Source organism: Eimeria acervulina, genomic scaffold (genome assembly GCF_000499425.1).
Source record: "Eimeria acervulina Houghton genomic scaffold, Eah_scaff248, whole genome shotgun sequence".
Taxonomy (NCBI): Eukaryota; Apicomplexa; class Conoidasida; order Eucoccidiorida; family Eimeriidae; genus Eimeria; species Eimeria acervulina.
This window is the reverse complement of record NW_013549973.1, coordinates 10,601-31,894: the sequence shown is the minus strand read 5'-3', so window position 1 is coordinate 31,894 and position 21,294 is coordinate 10,601. Positions and strand designations below refer to the sequence as shown.

Here is a 21,294-nt window from a genome sequence, read left to right as displayed (position 1 = left end):
ATATATATATATATATATATATATATATATATATAAAGGGCTCTGTATAAAGTTCGTTTGTACGGGTCTGCATGCATATATTTTAGGGCATTGTTTGCTGCGTTGGGTTTAAATTTATTTATTATTATTTAAACAATTTAATACATAAAGCAAAGTTGGCCAAGAAAATATATTGAAAGAGTTGAAGTAGCGGATAGTAAAGGCATTAAATATATATATCTTCTGATGCGTGTTTGTCTGTTTGTTTGTTCATTTGTTTGTTCATTTGTTTGTCTGTTTGTCTGTTTCTCCCTCTATAAATAATTAGAGAGGAGAGACAATAGATTTAAAGCTAAGCTTGTGCAATGAATAAACTGTTGTTTACAGGGATATAAGAAAGAAGATATCTATATGAACGCAATTAAAATTCTTTCTTTATTCCCTTTGCCTGATTCGCAGCTCCTCCAGCCAATGTCTTGAAATAACTAAAGATATCCTTGATACAAGGACAAGGAAGAAAGAAATATAATGCACACCCCACCACCAGCAGCAGCAGCAAAACCTTAAAACAGCAACCTGCTATGCAGCAGCAGCTGGGTTTCTCCTCCCTGCAAACGCATACGCAGTATATACAGCCAAATCACTGCAAACAAATATACTACTAAATAAACAACGAGTTAAAACAATATTTAACACTTCTTTTTCTCTCTATCTTTGCTGCAGCAACCACACACAGGAGGTGAGGGATAAGGAAAAAGAAGACCCAGGGGGGAGGAAATGAATTGAAAATAACTGATGAATGCATGCAGAAACAGAGGAGTCTAACAGGGTGTGTTTAAACATGAATAAAGAGAAGACGAGCACAAAAGAAGAGAAACAACAAATTACGCATGGAGCTGCTAGCGCCTTCAGGCCCTCCCCAATGCAGCACAAGAGAAGACAGAGAAAAGCAACAAAAGAAGAAAGACTCCATCTATTCTTTTCTTCTGCATGCACTTTAGATCACCTTATTATGTGCAAATAGTAAAAGACGAGGACCTCCCACACACACAGACAGAAATGCATGCAGCCGTCTGCTACGGTAGACGACAGCACAAGAGGCGTCTAGACAGCGGAAACTACGGAAAAGAGTCAAACATTTTGAAATCTACGAAAGAAAAAACAAAACATACTTCTTTGATCTCTGCTTTCTCTCCCTTGCTGGAGCCGAATGCTGCTCAGCCTGCACATGCTGTCCGCCCTCCTCTTCTCTTGTTTGCCTCCTTGTGGTAACCATCTTCGAAAAATAAATATTAATTGCAATAAGGAGAAAATAAATAGAAAGAAACAAACAAATGCAGCGAATTTACCCCAAACAAGCCCCAGGTAGACCGGCCTATGTACCGCGGCCGGCAGGTGTGGTTTCTGAATAGTAGGGCGCTCGCAAGAGGTAATTAGGAGTTATATTGCTCTATTCCCTATGAATACTGATAAATAATGCAACAAAATAAAAGAAATAATAATTAAATTCATAAATCGAAGCAAAAATAATATAATTATACCCATTGGCATACACGCCGCCACGCAAACACACAAACACACACCTTCTGTATCCCACCGTCGTCTGTGCAGAAACCGCACAGCAGCAGAATGCAGCACATGCAGCGTGTTAATTTATACATTAAATTGCAGTATTTTTGCAGATAATTTAAATAAAATAAGAATAATGATTATTAAAAAGGTATTTTACTAAAGATCAGCGAAAAATAGGCACAAAAACTCATCAAATATCTACAGTTGCTGTCGGCATCCTGTGGAAACCATCCAGGGGCTGGAGGGGGTTCGTCTTCCTTTTCGCGTATTTTTGCCGCAGGTTTAGCTAAATAACATAAAATTTCAATTTACTTCTTCCTTTTCTTTGTTTTTATTCATCATATTTTGCTTTGAACCCGCGCTTTCCCCCTTCAAACGTTATCTCATCTGCCCGCATTTGCAACATGAGGCGTACAGGGGCCTTCGCACAGCTGTTTATGATTTTTTCTTCATTTTTTGCTGCTTTTTCAGCAGCAGAGGATTTAATTATCAGCGGTTGGCTGGAGTTTCCGGGAGGAAGGCCGACAATACCCCTAGGCTCGACGTACAGGGTTACATTACAAGATATTTCCCTTGCCGATGCGGCGAGCGAAACGCTATGCGTGTTCAAAGGCAACGCCGAGAAGGCCAATGATGGCGCTGCACTAAACTTTGAGTTACGGCTGAGCGATGAGGAACGACAAAGAAGAAGGAATAGACATTTGGCAGTTGCTGCTGTTGTAAACATTGGCTGGGAGGCAGAAGACGGAGGGAGCGAGTGGATTAGAAGAGGAGATTTTATGAATGAATTTGTTGAGACAGTTCATCACTCAGACGAAACAAATACTATTGACAACTTTATCGTACGCATGCGTCAGGTTTAATTCTTCGAGGGCTCGGTAGAAAAGCTACTGCAGCAAAGAATGCATCACGCTACCTGCAACAACCTCCCCCCAGACGGGAACAGGTCTTGCTGCAGCAGCAGCAGCAGCAATAATAATAATACACGCAGCGCCATTTGCTGCATCAGCAGCAACAGAATGAGCTTTGCAGCGTCGTTTTTTCTAATGCTCTAACGGTGCCATCTATTTGTGGGCTCGGCAGAAGCGGCTGCTGCAGCAGCAGCAGCAGCAGCAGCAGAAGCAGCAAACTATGAAGTAATGAAGCATATGTGCGATTTGTCTCATTTTGAATTTCAGTCATTAGTCATTTGCCTTGCCAGTGGGGGAACACCCACTGACTTTGTTTAAAACTCTTCTCCCTTTTTTAGGGTTTTTATATCCTGAGACATCAAAAACATAATTATATTTATTTTATCTTTTTGCGGAAAGAAGATGCACAAAGAATTATGCTGATATATATTATTCTAAACGTAAATTACATTCTACTAGTTACTAATGTGTGCTATTCTTTCTCATACAATATACCTACTACTAAATAACAAGCATGTAAAATAGTAATAATAATATTATATACGGAGAAAAGTGACAATTGGCGGGGTTCGAACCCGCGACCTCCAGATTAAAAGTCCCCCGCTCTACCAACTGCACTACGAGGGACTTCGCTTTCCGCTTCATTTCTGTTTGTCTTAGAATAATGAATTGCTGTTTATTTTGTTTGTCTTTTGCTGTTGTGCATTACTTCTGAAGAACTTTTCTTTATTATCAATAAATATAATTAACTGCTACTGATGTTGTTGATAATAAAGAAAACATTTTGCAGAAGTATTATTTTCTAGCTGTTCTATGATATTTGTTTAATATCATCAGACTTCACTAACATAAACGGAATAATTACACAACATATTAAATGCATGCAGACTGCATGCATTTTAGCTTTTATAAACAATAACATCTGCAGGGAGCAGCAAAAATAATAAAAGCTGCTTTTTGCTTTTTTATTTTGTCGCTGCTAAAATAAAAAGGAGGGAAGTGATGTGTACGTACTGCAACTCTGTATATCTGTCTTATGTTATATTATGCATTATTTATTAGATTAGTCGTTATAAGGCATACACCAAATAAAGAGACACAGAGCTAGCTGCCTATACACCTGAATCCACTTCCTCCATCTTTAATGCAGCAGCAGCAACAAAAGCAGCAAGCTGAGAAGAAGACAGCAACAACAGAGCGGTTACTGCCGCCGTCTTCATACAAATACCAAACCGCAAGCAGCAGCCAAGCAGCAGCGGCAGCCGAGCAGAAGCAGCAGCTGCTGCAGCAAATGATACTCTTATTTTTGTTTTTGCTTCTAGATATATCTGCGTTCGATGCATCTCTGCCTTCCCGCCTCAGCAGCAGCAGCACAGCACATAAAAAGACAACAGAGGGACTTCACATTTGTAAAGGTTTTAAATAAAGCTCAGATGAACCTGCTGCTGCTGCAGGTAGCGGCAGCAACAGCAACAGCAGCAGCAGCAGCAGCAAACGCGCTGTCAGGACACCTGGCGAGCGCAGCGAAGAGAAAATAAACAAGCAGCAGCAGCAAATGAACGCAGCAAACAGTAAAGGGACCCAACAGTCTGCAAGGAAACAGGGAGATATGTAACTGCTGTTGTTGCCGCTGCACAAGCTGCTGCTGCTGTCGTTGCTGCTGCACCAGCTGCTGCGAATAATGGGCGTCCTGCAACAGCAACTGCTGCTGAGAGCTACTGTAAAAGATGGAGGGGACCTCTAAGACGGTCAACCAACGACTAACTCAATTGCTGCTGCTGCTTCGGCTGCTGCTGCTGCTTTGGTTGCTGATCCTGTTGCTGCTGGTGGTGCTGCTGTTGTTTCTGCTGTCGACGGTGCCGCTACGGGTGCTGCAGTCGGTTGCTGCTGCCTTCCTGTGACGCGAGAACTGGGGCCTGCTGCTGCTGCAGCAGCTGCTGCTGCTGCTGCAGCACAGGGTGGACCTGGCCCTCCTGTGTTTCCAGTCTTTGCTGCGTTTGCTGCTGCTGTTGCTGCAGCCCCTGCAGCCGCTGTTGCTGCTGCTGCTGCAGCTGAGGCAAGACGTGGGGACGGACCCCAGAGATGATCGCCGCGAGCTCTTCGTCAGTCAGCTGAATTGGTGTAGGGCGCCTCGGTATCATTGCAGCAGCAGCAGCAGCAGCAGCGGGCAGCAGCAGCAGACAGCAGCAGCAGCAGATGCAGCAAGCAGAAGTAGAAGATAAAGCGTCTGTCCTGGTTATTTTGTGTACATTAAATCAACAAATGCGAGCTGAAACTCAGTGCTGCAGCAGCAGCAACGGCGGCATTTTTGCTGCTGCTGCTGCTGCTGCTGCTGCTGCTGCTGCTGGTCCAGGGCCCCCCAAGCAGCAGCAGGTCGGCTGCGGCAGCAGCAAACGTTTTCCCCACTTGTTTTTCATTTATACTTTAATTTTATTTATTCATTGCAGACACCGTGTGCAACGGAAGCAGCAAAAGGGACGAACAGCTGCTCCAACTGCTGCATCAGCAGCAACAGCAGCCGCCACAGCAGCAGCAGCAGCAGCAGCTGCAGCGGGGCCTGGCGCCAGGCCTGCACCTGCCGCCTTCTCCTCCCCGCAGCAACACTCCTTCTCGCAGCCACAGGCTCAGCAGCAGCTGCTGCAGCAACAGAAGCACGCCACCCGCAGCAGCAGCTGCAGCAGCAGCAGCAGCAGCAGCAGCAGCGTCAACATCCATAGCTCTACATACCCACCAAAGGCAACAGAACATTTAAAGCAGCAGCAGCAGCAGCCTCCACACAATCAGCGGCAGCAGCTGCTGAGAAGCAGCAGCACCAGCAGCAGCAACTGCAGCATCTGCAGCAGCAGCTGCAGCAGCAGCTGCAGCAGCAGCAGGATTGAAGCCAGAACCTGCAGCTGGAGAGGCCCCTGAAGCGGCCTCGTCGCCAGTCAAGGGACAGATAGCAGCAACAGCAGCAGCTGCAGCAGCAGAATCCAAGCCAGATCTGCCGCCTGCTTACTGCGAAGCAGCAGCAGCAGTAGCAGCAGCAGCAGCAGCAGCAGCAGCAGCAGCAGCAGAGTGTGTGTGTTTATGCTGCGATGGGTCTCGGACAGAGCAGCGAGAGACGGAACAGCCGCCAAGGCTCTCTTTTAATTCGCCCTGTATGCATTATCTCTTTCTTTTATTTTCTTTATCATATATATTATATATATATCTTTATATATATATATCTTTATATATATCTTTATATATATATATAACTCTTTGTCTGTCTCTTTATCTGTTTTACTGTCTCCCTGTGTTGGCACTCCGTGTGTATATTTGTCTCTCTATTTGTCTCTTTGTCTGTCTCTTTATCATTATTCTCTCTGCTGCTGCTGTTGCTGCTGCTGCCGCTGCTGCTGCTGAAGCTGTTGATGCTGTTGCTGTAGCTGCTGCTGCTTTAATTGCTGCTGCTGCTGCTGCTTCTCCTTTGCTGCTGGTATTGCTGAACCTGCTGCTTCTGTGTGTGCGCCGTTGCAGCAACAAGTTGTCTCTCTGCCCAGGGGGGGCCTGGCAGTAAGTGTTTGCTGCTGCTGCTGCTGCTGCTGCTGCTGCTGCTGCTGTTTCCATCGCTGCTCTCACGCTGCTGCGGCTGTCGCAACAGTTGCTGCCTGCAGTTTGCTGCTTTCCTTTCATGTGCTGCTGCTACTGCTGCTGGTGTTGCTGCTGCTGCACTCGAACTGTATGCGCGGCAGCTTCAGCAGCAAATGTAGGGGTATCAGCAGCAGCAGCAGTAGCAGCAGCAGCAGCAGGCGGTTGTTTGCTTGTGGGGTGTTTGCGCAGAGTGTTGTTCGCGTTCCTGGGCAGCAGCAGCAGCAGCAGCAGCAGCTGCCTTTACCTGGTTTGTCAGTACAGAAGACGTTTGTTGTCAAGAACCCGATTAACCTAATCAAGTCTTCACTAGCTGCTAAGCTTGTCAGCCAGTACTCTGCTGCTGCTGCTGCTGCTGCTTTGCTGCTGCCTCTCCTGCTGCTGGTGCTGCTACTGCTTCTGCTGTTGCTGCTGTTTTTGCTGTTGCTGCTGCTGTTTCTGTTGTTGTTGCTGCTGTTACTATGCTGCTGCTGCTGCTCGCAGCAGCATCAACACAGAAACAGCAGCGGAAGCAGTTATGTTGCCTTCATCTGCTGCTGCTGCTGCTGCTGCTGCGGCTGTCTCCTCTTGCTTCTTTTTAACTTTGTTGTCTCTTCGTTTTTGTTGTCTTTTTCTTTTGTTTTATTTCCTTTAATCGGCAGCAGCCTGAAACCCCATCCAGTTAATACCTGCTGCTGCTATTGCATTGCTGCTGCTGCTGCTGCTTTGCTTCTTCTTTGCTGCTGCTGCTGTTGCTGCTTGTTTTGCTGCTTTTTTTGTTGCTTTTTTCTATGTTTGCTTTGTTGCTTTGCCTCTGCTGTGGTTTTGCTGCTTGGTTCCTGCTGCTGCTTCGTTGCTACTTCACTGCTACTGCTGCTTCACCGCTGCTGCTGCTGCTGCTGCTGCTGCTGCTGCTGCTGCTGCAGGTATGTGGGCGTGTGATAATATCTTTTCGCCTTGACTCGCTGGCTGAGGTGGAGGTTCGGCTTTTCTTCTTCCCGAATCCCCAGCAGCATGCACTCAAGTAATCAATCCTGCTGCAGCTCTTGCTGCTGCTGCTCTTGCTGCTGCTGCTCTTGCTCCTGCTGCCCTTGCTGCTTCTGCACTTGCTGCTGCTGCACTTGCTGCTGCTGCTGTTGCTGCGACCGCTGCTGCTTCTGCTGCTGCACGTACTGCTGCTGCAGTTGCTGCGGTTGCTGGTGCAGTTGCGGACTGCTGCGGTTGCTGCTGCTGCTGCTGCTGCTGCTTCTTTTGTTTTGTTCCCGCCGTTGCTGTTGTCGTTCTTGCTGTTCCTTCTGCTGTTGGTAGTGCCGCTGCAGCTGCTGCAGTGGCTGCTGCTGCTGCTGTGCGTGTGCCCGCTGTAGCTGCTACTGCGGGTGCTATTGCTGTTGCTGTTGCTGCTGCTGCTGCTTTTTGCGGTGTATGTGCAGCGGCGAGCCTTCATGCCTTTTTGCTTCTTCACCCAGAAGATTTGGTGTGGGGCTGCAGCAAGTGTTTGAAGCCTCTACAGACGGTCCGGTGCTGCTGCTGCTGCTGCTGTTGCTGCTGCTGTTGCTGCTGCTGCTATTGCTGTCGCTGCTACGCCTGTTGCTGTGGCTCCCGCTGCTGGTGCGTAGGGGCTGTGCTTGTTGCTCTGCGTTGGTGCTTGCTGCTGCTGCTGCTGCTGCTTCTGTTTGCTGCGGAGTGTCGCTGTGGCGGTGTTTGTCTTTGCCTGGCATCAACACAAGCGCACGACTCTGCTGCTTCTGCTGTTGCTGCTGCTGCTGCTGTTGCTGCTGCTGCATTGCTTCGACTGGTGCGTTTTGCTGCTGCAGATTCCCCAACTGCTGCTGCTTGCATCGAGGCTTTAAAGCAAAAAGGCGGAGCAAATCAGCAGCAAACAGATGCATGCGACCTGCTCATACAGCTCGTAAGCTGCTGCTGCTGCTGCTGCTGTTACTGCTGCTGCCGCTGCTGCTGCTGCTTCCGGTGGAGCTGCTACTGCTGGTGCTGCGACTGGCTCTGCTGAAACTGCTGCTGCTTCGTCTGGGGCTGTTGCTGCTAGTACTGGCGCTGTTGCTGCTGCTGCTGCTGCTACTGCAGAGGTTGCTGCTGCTGTTTGTGCGGCTTTGCAGCGCGTTGTCCCCCCTGAGGGGACGCCTGAAACACCTGCTGCTCCGCCTGCAGCAGCAGCAGCACCAGCAGCACCAGCAACAGAAGCAGCAGCACCAGCTGCACCAGGAGCAGCAGCACCAGCAGCAGGAGGAGCAGCACCAGTTGCAGGAGGAGGAGAAGGAGCAGCAGCAGCAGCGCCAGCAGCAACAGCAGCAGCAGAGGGGGTTCGGCAGCAGCTGACTTACGTAGCCTTTGTGCTACAGGAGACAGCAGCAGCAGCAGCAGCAGAAGCAGAAGCAGAAGCAGCAGAGGCAGAAGCACATGACGCTGGAGCTTTGAAGGAGGAAGACAAAGTTGTCTCCCTCCGTCACAGCAGCAGCAGCATAACAGCAGCAGCAGCAGCTGCTGCTGCTGCTGCTGCTGAGCAGGACCCAGCAGCTTCTGTTTGGCGTTTGTGCGTCCTGAAGCAAAAAGTTGAGTTGGGATCTCGTTCATTTGAGGTTCAGGTATGCTGCTGCTGCTGCTGCTGCTGCTGCTGCTTCTGCTGCTGCTGTTTCTGCTGCTGCTTCTGCTCCTGCTACTGCTGCCTCTCCTCCTCTTACTGCTGGTGCTGCTGCTTCTGCTGCTGCTGCAACTTCTGTCGCTGCTGGTACTGGTGCTTCTGCTGCTGGTGCTACTGGTGCTTCTGCTGGTGCTGCTACTGGTGCTGGTGCTGCTGCTGCTGCTGCTGCTGCTGCTGCATGCAGGAAATATTTGGGATAGACGGGGGCGCGGGCTTTGGGCGGCAGCGGCAGAAATCCATCGAGTGCAACAACGGAGCAGCAGCAGCAACAGATGCAGCTGCAGCAGGAGCAGCAAATGCACATCCTGTTCGTCTCAATTCAAACGAGGAGAACCTCTCCGGCAGGTCCGATGCTGTTCTGCTGCTGCTGCTGCTGCTGCTGGTGCTGCTGCTAGTGGTGCTGCTACTGCTTCTGCTGCTGCTACTGCTTTTGCTGCTTTTGCTGCTGTTGTTGATTGCTGCTGGTGATAGTATTGAAGCAGCTAGAGCACTCCCTAGGTGTTGCTGGTGCTCTCTATTTGGCAGTTTGCTGCTGTTGCTGCTAACTCAGCAGCAGCAGCAGCAGCAGCAAGAAGAGCAGCAGCAGCAACAGCAGTAGCAGTAACAGCATCAGCAACAGAAGCATCAGCATCAGCAGTAGTAACCGTAGCAGCAACAGCAGCAACAGCAGCAGCAACAGCAGCAACAGCAGCAGTAACAGCAGCAGCAGCAGCAGCAGCAGCAGGGTGCGGATTGTGTGTTGCTGCGCAGAGAATGTGTGATTTGTTTGGCTGAGGAAAGGACAACCGCAGTTCTTCCCTGTCGGCATATGTGTCTTTGCAATGAAGTAAGCTGCTGCTGCTGCTGCTGCTGCTGCTGCTGCTGCTGCTGCTGCTGCTGCTGCGTCTGCTGCGGCTGCGACGTCACCTCCTGCTGCTTCTGCTGTGGGTGCTGTCTTTCTTTTTTTGCTGCTGCTGCTGCTGGTGTGTCTTCTTTCTTTCTTGCTGCTGTTGCTGCTGTCTCTATCTCTTTCTTCTGAGGTAGCAGCACTATAACCCTAAACCCGAAACCCTAAACCCTAAACCCTCGCTCAAGCTTGTATGTTTCTTTTTTCTGCTGCAGTGCGCAAGTATTATGAGGCTGCAGACAAACAAATGCCCTATTTGTAGACAAGGCAAGTTGCTGCTGCTGCTGCTGCTGCTGTTGCTGGGGTTGCAGCTGCCCCGGCAGCTTTTGCTGCTGCTGCTCAAGTACAAAGCCCTAGAGGGCTGCTTCCGATGCTGCTGCTGCTGTTGCTGCTGCTGTGTCTGCTGCAGTCGTGCGGTCTCTGCTGCAAATTTCAGTGGGGAATGGAGAAGCAGCTCCCTCTTAACTCTAAGAAGCGCCGTGCTGCTGCAGCAGCAGCCTGTGCTGCTGCTGCTGAAGCCCGTGCTGCTGCTGCTGCAGCCCGTGCTGCTGCGCCAGTTGCTGCGGCGCTTCTTTTTGCTGCGGCGCCCGTTGGTGCTGCTGCAGCAGATTCCCAAGTTTAGCAGCAGAAGTAGCAGCTACTGCAGCCGCTGCTGCTGCTGCTGCTGCTGCAGCCGCTGCTGCTGCAGACACAAGTTTTTTAGGGAGGAATGAATATCTTCTCGAGAACATAAATTTGTCACTTAAAGCGGCAGCAGCAGCAGCAGCAGAAACTGCTGCTGCTGCTGCTGCTGCGACAACACCTAACATTGTCTGCGGAAACAGTGCAATCAGCAGCAGCACTAGCACCAGCAGCAGCAGCAGCAGCACAACTAGTAGCAAGACCTGTGAGGGCACGGCCGTAGCAGCCCCAGCATCGCCACTAGCAGCAACAGCAACATCAGCAACAAGAGCAGCAGCAGCAACACCAGCACGAGCAGCAGCAGCAGCAAGAAAAGAGATACAGTAGAAGGGCTAACAAATGAAGTTATGCATTTTAATAAAATGACAAACAGCTGCAGCAACTCTGCACGAAAGCAGAGATGTTTCTTCAGGTGTACAGACACCCCAGAGGCTGCAGCAGCTCATATCGTTTAGGTTCAACGTTTGCTGCAGCAGATGCAGCAGCAGTGCTGCTGCTGTTGCTGCTGCTGCATTGCCGCCATACGCACAGGCGACGACAGCAGCAGCAGCAGCTGCAGCAGCACACCTTCTGCTTCACTGAGCAGAAGGAGCAGCAGCACCAGCAAGTGATGGTGCTGCTGCTGCAAGCAGTACTAAACCTCTGACTCTTTAGGAGAGGCCTCAGACTCGGGGTGGAGGGGGAGGGCTCGCCCCTGCTGCTGCAGCTGCTGCTGCAGCTGTTGCTGCTGCTGTTGCTGCTGCTGCTGCAGCTGTGTGGGGCTAGGCTTGCTTCTGTCGCAGCGACGCATGCCGTTCAGTGCAACATGCAGCAGCCTCATTTGACCTTTATTCGCGCTGCTGCTGCTGCTGCTGCTTAGACGGGAAGTGCTGTTTCTGGAGGGCCTGCTGCTGCCGCTTCTGCTGCTGCTGCTGCTGCTGCGCCCGTTGCTGTTGTTGCTGTTGCTGTATGGGCTGCTGCAACTCCACCTGCTGCCTTCTTCGCTTGGGTTCAGCAGGAGGCGTGTCATAGTCTGCCCTGCTGCAGCTGTTGGCGCTGCTGCTGCTGCTGCTGCTGCTGCTGCTGCATCAGGAGCAGCACCTACGGCAGAATGGCTGCTACGCGTCTGGTTACCATTGCTGCTGCTGCTGCTGCTGCTGCTGCTGCCTTGGACACTGGTGTTAGTGCGTTCTCCCTTCGAGGTGTCTCTCTTACATCCCGCTGTATCTGCAGCAACAGCAGCAGCAGCAGATGGTGTTGCTGCTGCTGTTGCTGCTGCTGCTGTATGCTCTGGTCTTGGAGACACACCTCCCGAGTCCGAAGGAGCAGCAGAAGCTGGTGGTGCTGCTGCTGGCGATGGCGCAGGCGACTCTGCTGCTGTTCCTGCTGCAGCTGTCGTTGCTGCTGGTGATGCTGCTGCTGCAGCAGCAGCAGCAGTGCTACGACTGAAAGCACGCCACTGGACCTGCTCCACAAGCCACTGTCGTTGCTGCAGCATGTCTCGGTCCCTGCTGCTGTTGGTGCTGCTGCTACTACTGCTGGTGCGGGCTTCTTCCTTCTTAAGCGTTGCTGCTGCTGCTGCTGCTGCTGCTGCTCGTTGTGCAGCAGCAGCTTCTCTGACTTCTTCATTAGTAGGCGCAGCAGCTGCAGGAGCGGAGGCAGCAAACAGAGGCCCTGCAGTGTTGCTGCTGCCATTACTTGTGCTGCTGGTGCTGCTTGCAGCAGCAGCAGAAGCAGTTGATGCTGCTTCCCCTCCAGCAGCAGCAGCAGCAGCAGCAGCTGGACCCTGCAGCAGCTCCTGCCGCTGGCGGCGCAACGCCCCAGGCACATACAGCTGCTTCTCTGCTCTATGCTTTAAGGGAATGCGGTCTCTAGGCTGTCTCCTCCTTGCTGCTGCTGCTGCTGCTGCTGTTGCTGCTGCTGCCTCTGCTGCTGCAGCCGGCTCGCCGTCTGCAGCAGGCGTAGAAGTAGCAGGAGCAGCAGCTGCAGCGGTTGAGGCGTGCGGCGGCACTGAGGCGTCGCTTGAGCAACTGCTGCCTGCTGCTGCTGGAGCAGCAAAGCTGCTTCTTTTGCTGCTGCGGCTGCTGCAGCTTCCGGTGCTGTTGCTGCCGTTGATGCTGCTTTGCACGGAGGAATCTGCTGCAGCAGCAGCATCAGCCGTAGCAGCAGCAGCGCCGGCAGGAGGAGCAGGAACCTCCTGATGTTCCTGCTGCCGCTGCTGTTGCTGCTGCTGCTGTTGCTCTTGCTGCTGTTGCTGCTGTTGCTGCGGGGCATAGTAACCACCATCAGACATCTCCTCCACGCTGTCACACCAGCGGCGTGATGGCGCCTGCTGCTGTTGCTGCTGTTGCTGCTGCGGCTGCGGCTGCTGCTGCTGCTGCTGCTGCTGGCCACGCTGAGGCCTGCTCCGGCTGTTTGCGTGCCCCGCTAAGTTGCTGTTGCTGCTGTTGCTGCTGCTGTTGCTACTTCTGTTGCTGCTTCTGTTGCTGCTGTTTCTGCTGTAGCTGTAGAGGCTGCTGCGTCTCTCTGTAACGGGCGGATCGATGGAGATGAAGTCTTCGTCTCCCTGCAGCAGCACCTGCTGCTGCTGCTTGTGCTGCTGCTGCTGCTGCTGTTGCTGCTGCTGCTGCAGGCCTAGTGCAGCTGGGGTGCTCCCTATGCATGCAGCTCGGCTGCTGCTGCTGCTGCCGCATATGGCGCTGCTCTCTTCGAATCTGCTGTTGTTGCTGCTGCCGTTGTAGCTGCTGCTGCTGTTACTGCTGCTGTTGCTGTCTATGGAGCGAGGCGGTCGGTAGAGTTGCTGCTGCTGCTGCCCTTGCTGCTGTTGATGCTGAGGCTGGTGGTAGTGCTGCAATTGCAGCATTACCTGTTGCTGCTGCTGCTGCGGCTGCTGCTGCTGCTGCTGCTGCTGCTCCTGATCAGTCCTGTGTGGCTGATCTTGCTGGTGCTGCCTTGGCTTCAGCTGCTGCTGCTGCGGCTGCTGCTGCAGCTGCTGTTGCTGCTGCGGCGGCGGCGGCTGCGTGTATGGTGGGAGCTGCTGGGGGAATCTTTGTTGCTGCTGGTGCTGCTGCATGAGGATGTGCTGCTGCTGCGTGTGCTGCTGCTGCTGCTGCTGCAGGCGGGGTTGCTGCGGCATGCCTATGAGGCGCTGCTGCATCTGCAGCAGCTGCTGCTGCATCTGCTGCACCTGCTGCATGAAGGGAGGCACCAGCAGCTGCTGCGGAGACAGAGAAGACAGCTGGTGCTGCGCAGCAAAAGAGTTAAGAACAGATAAAACACTTTGGGGTGTAGCTGCAGCACGGGACAGGCCCGATGCATGCAGTCTTGCTGCAGCAGCTGCTGCTGCCTGCTGCTGCACCAGGAGCTGTTGCTGCTGCTGCGCTGCCAGGTGTTGCTGCTGCAGCAGCATACCCATACAGCTGCTGCTCTGCGCTGCAGCAGCAGCAGCAGCAAACGCTGCTTCACACCTTTCCTCAGCAGCAATCAAAGCAGTAACAGCAGCAAGGGCCTTCTGTCTCTGCTCCGCATCTAGCGGCTGTCTGAGATTGCTGCTGGCTGCAGCAGCAGCAGCAATAGCAGCAGCAGCAGGATCCACGGGTACGGGCGCAGGAGGGAAAGGGCTGTTGCTGCAGCAGCAGCAGCGATGCAGCGCAGCATACACCGTCTGTTCAATGCTCCTCACAAGATCAGCAGCAGCAGATAACCCATTATAGTTGCAGTATCTGCACCGCTTGACGAGGGGCTGCAGAGGCACCCTTTGCTGCAGGTACTGCTGCTGCTGCTGCTGTTGTTGTTGCTGTTGCTGCGGCTGCTGCTGTGGCTGTTGCTGCTGCTGCGGGTGCATGTGGGTGGCGGGTAGATGTTGGAGTTGCTGCTGAAGCTTGAGTTGCTGCTGCAGGAGCATCTGCTGCTGCTGTTGCTGCTGCAGCAGCTGCTGCTGCTGCTGCTGCTCATACAGCTGCTGCGCTCTTGCATACCACCAAGGCGCTGTAGCAGCAATGCGCTGAAGTGTACGCAGCCGAGCATACTCTGTAGAAGACAGCAAGAAGGGGCCGCCGTTGATGCAGTCTCTGCTCCACTCAGCAGCAAGAGAAGCTGGCAGCAGGTGCAGCAGCGGCTGCAGCAGCTGCTGGTGCAGCAGGTGCAGCTGCTGCTGCAGCTGCTGCTGCGGCCGCAGCACCGCTAATCTTGTAACAAAATTACACGGGCAAAATAAAACATTTGTTTTGTCTCGCAGCACAACTGGAAGCAGCAAGGCTGCTCCTCTTTTGCTGCAGTCAAACAGCTGGCTGCAGTTATCATCTGCTGCTGCTGCTGCTGCTGCGCTGCAGCGGCTGCTGGTAAGTTCTGCTTCCTGCTCCTCATATACCTGCGCCAGCTGTGCATGCGCAGCACAAGAACACCGACAACATTGCTGCTGCATTTGTTGCTGCTGCTGCATTTGTTGCTGCTGCTGCATTTGTTGCTGGTGAATGACATCTGGAGATTGCTGCAGATCGTGTGTTTCTGGTGCAGCATTGCATGTGCTGCTGCTGCTGCTGCTGCTGCTGCAGTTGCTGCACCCTTCACTGCCGGTTCCGCAGCAGCAGCTGCTACCGCCGCTGCTACCGCTGCTACCGCTGCTACCGCTGCTGCTGCTGCAGCAGCAGGGAGACTGCAAGGCTCGGCGTATCGTCTGCAGCGGCAGCAGCAAAAACAAATCTCCGTGTACTGTAGTTCTAACATCTCTTCTTGACAGAAATTCGGTCGACCACCAGCCGCCTTCCTGGCAGCAGCGGTGCGAGCGCAGCAGCAGCAAATGCCCTTCAAGTGCAGCAACAAGAAAAGTGCTGCCTTCCTTGCCTACTGGTGATACATACTCTAACTCTAATGCAACGCTTCCTCCTGCTGCTGCTGCTGCTGCTCCTCCTGCTGCTGTTGCTGCTGCTGCTGCTCCGCTCACGCATTGTGATGCTGATGATCCGCTTGAGGCTGCTGCTTCTGCTCCTGCTGCTGCTGCTGCTCCTTCCTTTGCTTCTGCTCCTTCAGAAGAAGAGCAGGCTTCGCCGCTCCGACAGCCGCCGTATGAACCTGTTGCAGCAGCAGACGCATCCAAAGCTCCTGCTGCTGCTGCTGCTGCTGCTGCTGCTGCTGCTGCTGCTGCTGCTGCTGCTGCTGCTGCTGCGGTCGTGCCTCCGCTTCCTGTTTCGGTTGAGCCGCTGCTGCTGCAACTGCTGCTGCTGCTGCTACTGCTGTCGCTATAGGACGAAGCCCCCCAAGCAGACGGCGGCGAGGCCGGTCCCTCCCGTTGCTGCTGTTGCTGCTGTTGCTGCTGCTGCTGCTGCTGCATCTGCATCTGCAGCAGCTGCTGCTGCGGTACTGGCGGCTGCGGCGGCTGCTGCAGCACAGGCAGCAAATAGCGATCATCCTGTATCTCTTCGAATATAGCAGCAACTCCAAGCAGCAAATCTCTTCGGATGCTGTGAAGTTCTTGCTGCAGCTCCTGGGGCGCCATAGGGAGTGCAGGGAGTTTGCTGGCAGCAGCAGCAGCGGCAGCAGCAGCAGCTGCTGCTGCTGCTGCTGATGGGACCTGTTGCTGAGGCATGCCCGCTGGAGTGCTGCTGCGGGTGCGTCTTTCCTGCAGCAGCAGCAGCTGCTGCTGCAGCCGCAGCTGCAGCTGCTGACTCACACTGTGAGAATGAAACAGCTGCTGCAGCAAAGAGAAGCGAAACAAAGCTTTAATATAGCTGTCTAATAAATAGTTGCTGCGGCATAATTCGTAACGATAAACAAGCCAGGTGCCGCTGCTGACACGCGCAGCCATATCTATTGTGGGGTCCCCTCCAGCAACACCTGCTGCTGCTGCTGCTGCTGCTGCTGCTGCTGCTGGAGATACACCCGGAGGACACCCGTATGCTTGCAAAGCTGCAGCAACAGCTGGAGGACTGCCACCAGATCCGACTCCCCCCGCTGCTGCTGCACCTGCTGCTCCAGCTGCTGCTGCTGCACCTGCTGCAGCGTCAGCAGGAAGCAACAGCTCCTGTAGCGCACCACTCCCTGCTGCTCTTCCTGACAGCTGCAGCTGCTGCTGCTGCTGTCTTTGTAGGAATGCCTTGGCGGATTCGGCGGCTGCCGTTGCCTGCGTGTTCCCAGCAGCAGCAAAAGTAGAAGCACGCGGGGAATCAAAAACAGATAAGAGAGACTCCCAGACACCGCCGTGCCCGTAGGCGGAGAGTATTTTTGCTGCTGTCTCCTGCATGTTCTTGGGGGCCCCTGAAACGAGTTGCTGCTGCAGCAGCGCAGCAGCAGCAGCAGAAGCAGCAGCACCACCGGAACCCGGAACACCCCCTCCTGCTGCTCCTGTTGTGTCTCCCGCTGCTGCGCCTGCTGCCGGTGGTGAGTCTGCTGCAGCACCCACGCCGCCGCCAGCAGCAGCAGCAGCAGCAGATGCAGCAGCAGCAGATGCAGCAGCAGGACTAGCAACAATGAAAAGGGTTTGGCTTAAGCCTGCTCGCGAGCGCAGCGCCCTAAAAAACCGCAGCAAAGACAGCAGCAGCGGGTGCAGCGCAGCAAGCGCAGGCTCTGGTATCCCTAGCAGCTGCGTCAGCAGCGTCTTTGGGCCGTCTGCTGCTGCTGCCGCTGCTGCCGCTGCGGCTGCTGCTGTTGCCGTTGCTGGCGCTGGAGATGGAGTCGCCAGTGCTGTCGTTGCTGCAGCAGCAGCTGCCGCTGCGTCTCCCTTGAAGCCTGCAGCAGCGTTAGTATGTGGATGTTGATTGTGTTGTTGCTGCAGCACATTTCTACCGCTTGCACCTCCAGCATTTGCTGCGTTGTTGTTGCCGTTGCTGGTGGTGGTGGTCGCGCTGCTGGCGCCACCGCTGCTGCTGCTGCTGCTGCTGCTGCTGTTGCTGTTGCTGCTGGTGTTTGCTGCTGAAGCCCTGCAAAGAAATGCAACAAGGATCATCCAGACAATCGAAGGCAGACCCCCTTCCTTCATTGTAGGGAGGCGACGATTGCGTGCCCACACCTTCAGCAAACGCATCAGAGGCCTGAGGTGCGGCTGCTGCTGCAGCAGCAGGCCAAAGAATTCACTGTGCCAGACGCTGTTGCTTGTGTTTACAGATACATCGCAGACGACTGATCCGCCGGGTGTACGCAGAGTTAATATAGGCACCCTAGCACTCTCTACTAGCTGCACACGAGCCAGCAGCAGCGGCCATTCACTCCGCTGCTGCTGCTGCTGCTGCTGCTGCTGCTGCTGGTGCTGCTGGTGCTGTTGGTGCTGCTGGTGCTGCTGATGGTGTGGGTGGTGAGGGGGAGGATTAGGAGAGTCTGTTGCTGCTGCTGTTGCTGCTGCTGCTGCTAAGAGTTGTTTCTGTACATCTTCAATTGTGCTGCGTAGGTGCTGCAGCACCCCCACAGCATCAGCAGCAAACCCTCGTGTCAGCAGCACAACGTCCAGGTCGCTCCCTGCTGCATCAACATCATATGCTGTGCTGCCAGCTAAATGAAGAGAAGCCCCTCCGCCTAAAACATATGAGACGAAATGAGCAAGGGTGTTATAAAGCATGCGTTTCTCTTGTCGGGATGCTGCTGTAGGGGTTACTTGCTGCAGCAGCTGCTGCAGCAAATGCTCCGATAGCAGCAGCAAACGGCTTATCTGCCCGCTGCTGCTTGAAGGCACCACAACACCACCACCCCCTCCTCCTGCACCTGCTGCTCCTGCTGCTGCTGCTGCTGCTGCCGCTGCTGCTGCTGCTGTTGTTACTCCTGCTGCTCCTGCTGCTCCTGTCGCTGCTGCTGCTCCTGCTGCTGCTGCTTCACACCCTCCAACCCCAGAAGCAGCAACACCCACAGACCGGTCTTCCTGCTGCTGTGGGGGAGGCGCATGCAGATGCTGCCCCGAGGCTGCTGCTGCTGCAGCAGCAGCTGCTGCTGCTGCTTCAGCTGCTGCTGAGGCGCCAACTGCACCCTCAGGTAATGAGCAAACGAGCGCGGGGACGCCGCTGCTGCTACTGCTGCCAATGCTGCTGCTGCTGTTGCTGCTGCTGCTGTTGCTGCTTCCGGTTGCGAGTCCTTGCTCCTGCTGCATGTGGTGCTGCAGCAAGAACTGCTGCTGCGGATGGTGCTGCTGTTGCACATCCAGCTGCGGCAGCTGCTTCAGCTGCATCTGGCGTTGGAACTGCTGCAACTGCTGTTGCTGCAACTGCTGTTGCTGCAGCTGCTGCTGCAGCTGCTGCTGCATATGCTGCTGCATCTGCTGCTGCTGCATCAGCTGCTGCTGCTGCTGATACAGCTGGATAGACGCCTCAGGCGAACCCCGAAGAACTCCCCCAAGTGCTGCAGGGTGTTCTGCTGCAGCAGCGGCAGCAGCAGCTGCTGCAGCTGCTGCTGCAGCAGCAGCGGGGGGCAGCAGCACCTGCTGCTGCGGTTGTCGAAGCTGCTGCACAGAGCCACGTCCTCGCTGCTGCTGCTGCTGTTGTTGCTGCTGATGCTGCTGATGCTGCTGATGCTGCGGCTGCTGTAGCGGCTGCTGCTGCTGTAGCTGTTGCTGATGCTGTAGCTGCTGCTGCTGATGATGCTGATGGTGCTGATGCTGTTGCAGCTGCTGGTGTTGTTGCAGCTGCTGGTGCTGCTGTAGCTGCTGCTGCTGCTGCTGCTGCTGTGGGATATCGGCGCAGTGGCTGCTCTCAGTGCTGCTGCAGCGGCCGCGGGGAGAACGCAGGGACCCGTGCTGCTGCAGCAGCAGTAGCTGCTGCTGCTGCTGCTGCTGCTGCTGTTGCTGTTGCTGCTGCTGCTTCCCGTTTTGTTCTTGCCATCTCTGCCCTCTCTTACTGTGCTGCTGCTGCTGCTGCTGCTGCATCTGCTGTCGCTCTGCTAACGACGATAGGAGGATAGCGCGCAGCTGCTGTTGTGTGCTGCTGATGCGGAATGGCTTCTGCTGCTGCTGCTGCTGCTGCTGCTCCTGCTCCTGTTGCTGCAGCTGCTGCTGCTGCGGCGCCAGTGACTGCTGCGGTTGCTGCGGCGGCTGCTGCAGCTCGGACTGCTGTTGCTCTTGCTGCTGCTGTTGCTGTTGCTCCAGCTGCTGCTGCTGCTGCTGCTGCGCCAAAGAGATGAGACTACCCCCTGTGTGCCGCTGCCGGTCGCTTGCGTTGCAGTCGCTTGCGCTGCTGCTGCTGCTGCTGCTGCTCCTGCTGCTGCTGCTGCAGTCCCCAACAGAACATGCAGTGCTGTCCTTCGCATCCGCAGCTGCTGCCGCTGCTTCCGTTCCTGCTGCTGCTGTTTCTCCTGCTGCTGCTGCCGCAGCTGGTGCAGCAGAACTTGCAGCATTCACACAGGTGACGTCCAAACTTGGTGCTGCTGCTGCCGCGTTGTCTGTTGCTGCTGCGTTATCTGCTGCTTGTACGTCATCTGCCGCTGCTGGTTGTGCGCTATCTGCTGCCGCTGTTGCAGTGTTATCTGTTGCTGCTGCTGCTGTTGGAGTCTCTGCTGGTGCTGCTACGGCTGCTGCACTATCTGCTGCTGCTGCTGCACCATCTGCTGCTGCCGGTAATGCGTCTTCCGCTGCTGTTGAGTTTTCTGAAGCTTCTGCTGGTGGGTTATCTGCTGTTGCTGCTGCGTTATCTGCTGCTGCTGCTGCTGCTGTGCCTGACGCAGCAGCAGCAGGAGTAGCAGCAACCGCAACAGCAGCAGTTGGGCCCTCCACCAACGCAGTTGCTCCGTCTGCATCAGGCTGCTGCTGCTGCTGCTGTTGCGCCTGCTGTAACTTGCTGCTTTTTGTGCTGCTCCCAGGGCTGGCGCTCGCCTGGCACCTGCTGCTGCTCCTGCTGCTTCTGCTGCTGCTGCTTCTGCTGCGCCGGCGAGGCAGCGGCAGTGTAGCAGCAGCTGCTGCTGCAGGTGTTTCAGCTGGAGCTATTGCACCTTCTGCAGGTGCTGCTGCTGCTGCTGCTGCCCCAGGGCTTTCTGATGCAGCAGCAGCAGTACTTGCTACTGCTTGACTTGCTGCCTGGCTTGAGGCTGTTGCTTCTACCGGAATTGCTGCTGCAGCAGCAGCAGCAAGCGATGAACCTGTAGCTGCGGCTGCAGCTTCTACTGGAGTTGCTGCTGGTGCTGCTGGTGTTGCACCAAACTCCTCTGCTGCTGCAGTTGCTGTGGAGGCAGCAGCAGCTGCAGGAGCAGCAGCTGCAGCAGCAAGAGAATCTGCTGCTTCATTGGCTGAGCTGTCTACTCTTGGAGGAAGAAGACGCTGCTGCAGATCGTCAGCAGCAGCAGCTGCTGCTGTTGCTGCTACAGGTGTTCCTGCTGCTGCTGCTGCTACAGGCGTCCCTGCTGCTGGTACTGCAGGCATTCCTGCTGCAGGCGCTTCGACTGTTGGTGCGGGTGCTGCTGCTGCTGCTGCTGCTGCTGCACCCGACGGTGGTGAGGCAGCAGCTGCCGCCCCCAAACAAACTGAAGGAAGCGGTTCTCCTGCAAACCCCTCCCCACACTCCCTCCTTGCTGCTGCTGTTGCTGCTGCTGCTGCTGCTGCTGTGACTTTCGCTGCTGCAGCTGCTGCAGCTGGCAAGGAGTAGGCGGCGCAGTTGCCGTTGTGCGGTGTTGCAGCTGCAACGCTTGCTGCTGCTGCTGCTGTTGCTGCTGCTCCCGCTGCTGATGCTACTGCTGCACCATCGGGAACCTCATGCTGCTGCTGCCCCTGTGGGCCTTGCAGCGGCGACCGCAGCAGCAGCAGCTGATGCTGCTGCTGCTGCTGCGGCTGCTGCAGCTGCTGCACTTCATCGGCTTGTGGGGCGGCTCCACATACACCTGATTGTGCTGCTGCTGCTTCCCCCTCAAAAGAAATAGAGGCTGCTGAATGATCTACATGCATGGCTAGGCCTCTTGCTGCTGCTGCAGCAGCTGCAGCTACTGCTGCTGCTGCTGCAGCTGTTTCTGCTGCTAGGCAAGTCAGCACACGGCCGCTGTTGCTGTTGCTGCTGCTGCTGCTGTAAGCCACTGCAGCAATATGTGCTGCTGTCCTTATAAGCTAAACACGCATACACCTCACTGCTGCAGGTCGCAGGATG

The 21,294-nt window shown here is 54.6% G+C and overlaps 3 protein-coding genes across 3 annotated transcripts; 2 read left to right on the top strand and 1 right to left on the bottom strand.

Annotated features, from left to right (window-relative positions):
• Positions 1-4,189: 4,189 nt before the first annotated feature.
• EAH_00028330 (hypothetical protein) lies at positions 4,190-5,214 on the top strand (the record flags this gene model as incomplete). The annotated part of the gene is made up of 3 exons (XM_013396342.1): positions 4,190-4,210; positions 4,481-4,568; positions 4,910-5,214. The coding sequence occupies 3 exons, from the start codon at positions 4,190-4,192 to the stop codon at positions 5,212-5,214; spliced, it is 414 nt and encodes a 137-aa protein (XP_013251796.1).
• Positions 5,215-5,539: 325 nt separating this feature from the next.
• Positions 5,540-9,470, top strand: EAH_00028320 (zinc finger (C3HC4 RING finger) protein, putative; the record flags this gene model as incomplete). Its single annotated transcript, XM_013396341.1, has 8 exons — positions 5,540-5,602; positions 6,267-6,398; positions 6,980-7,077; positions 7,484-7,566; positions 7,868-7,962; positions 8,168-8,653; positions 8,894-9,054; positions 9,260-9,470. The coding sequence occupies 8 exons, from the start codon at positions 5,540-5,542 to the stop codon at positions 9,468-9,470; spliced, it is 1,329 nt and encodes a 442-aa protein (XP_013251795.1).
• Positions 9,471-10,910: 1,440 nt separating this feature from the next.
• On the bottom strand, positions 10,911-21,098 carry EAH_00028310 (hypothetical protein, conserved; the record flags this gene model as incomplete). The annotated part of the gene is made up of 1 exon (XM_013396340.1): positions 10,911-21,098. The coding sequence occupies one exon, from the start codon at positions 21,096-21,098 to the stop codon at positions 10,911-10,913; it is 10,188 nt and encodes a 3,395-aa protein (XP_013251794.1).
• Between the last annotated feature and the right edge of the window lie 196 nt (positions 21,099-21,294).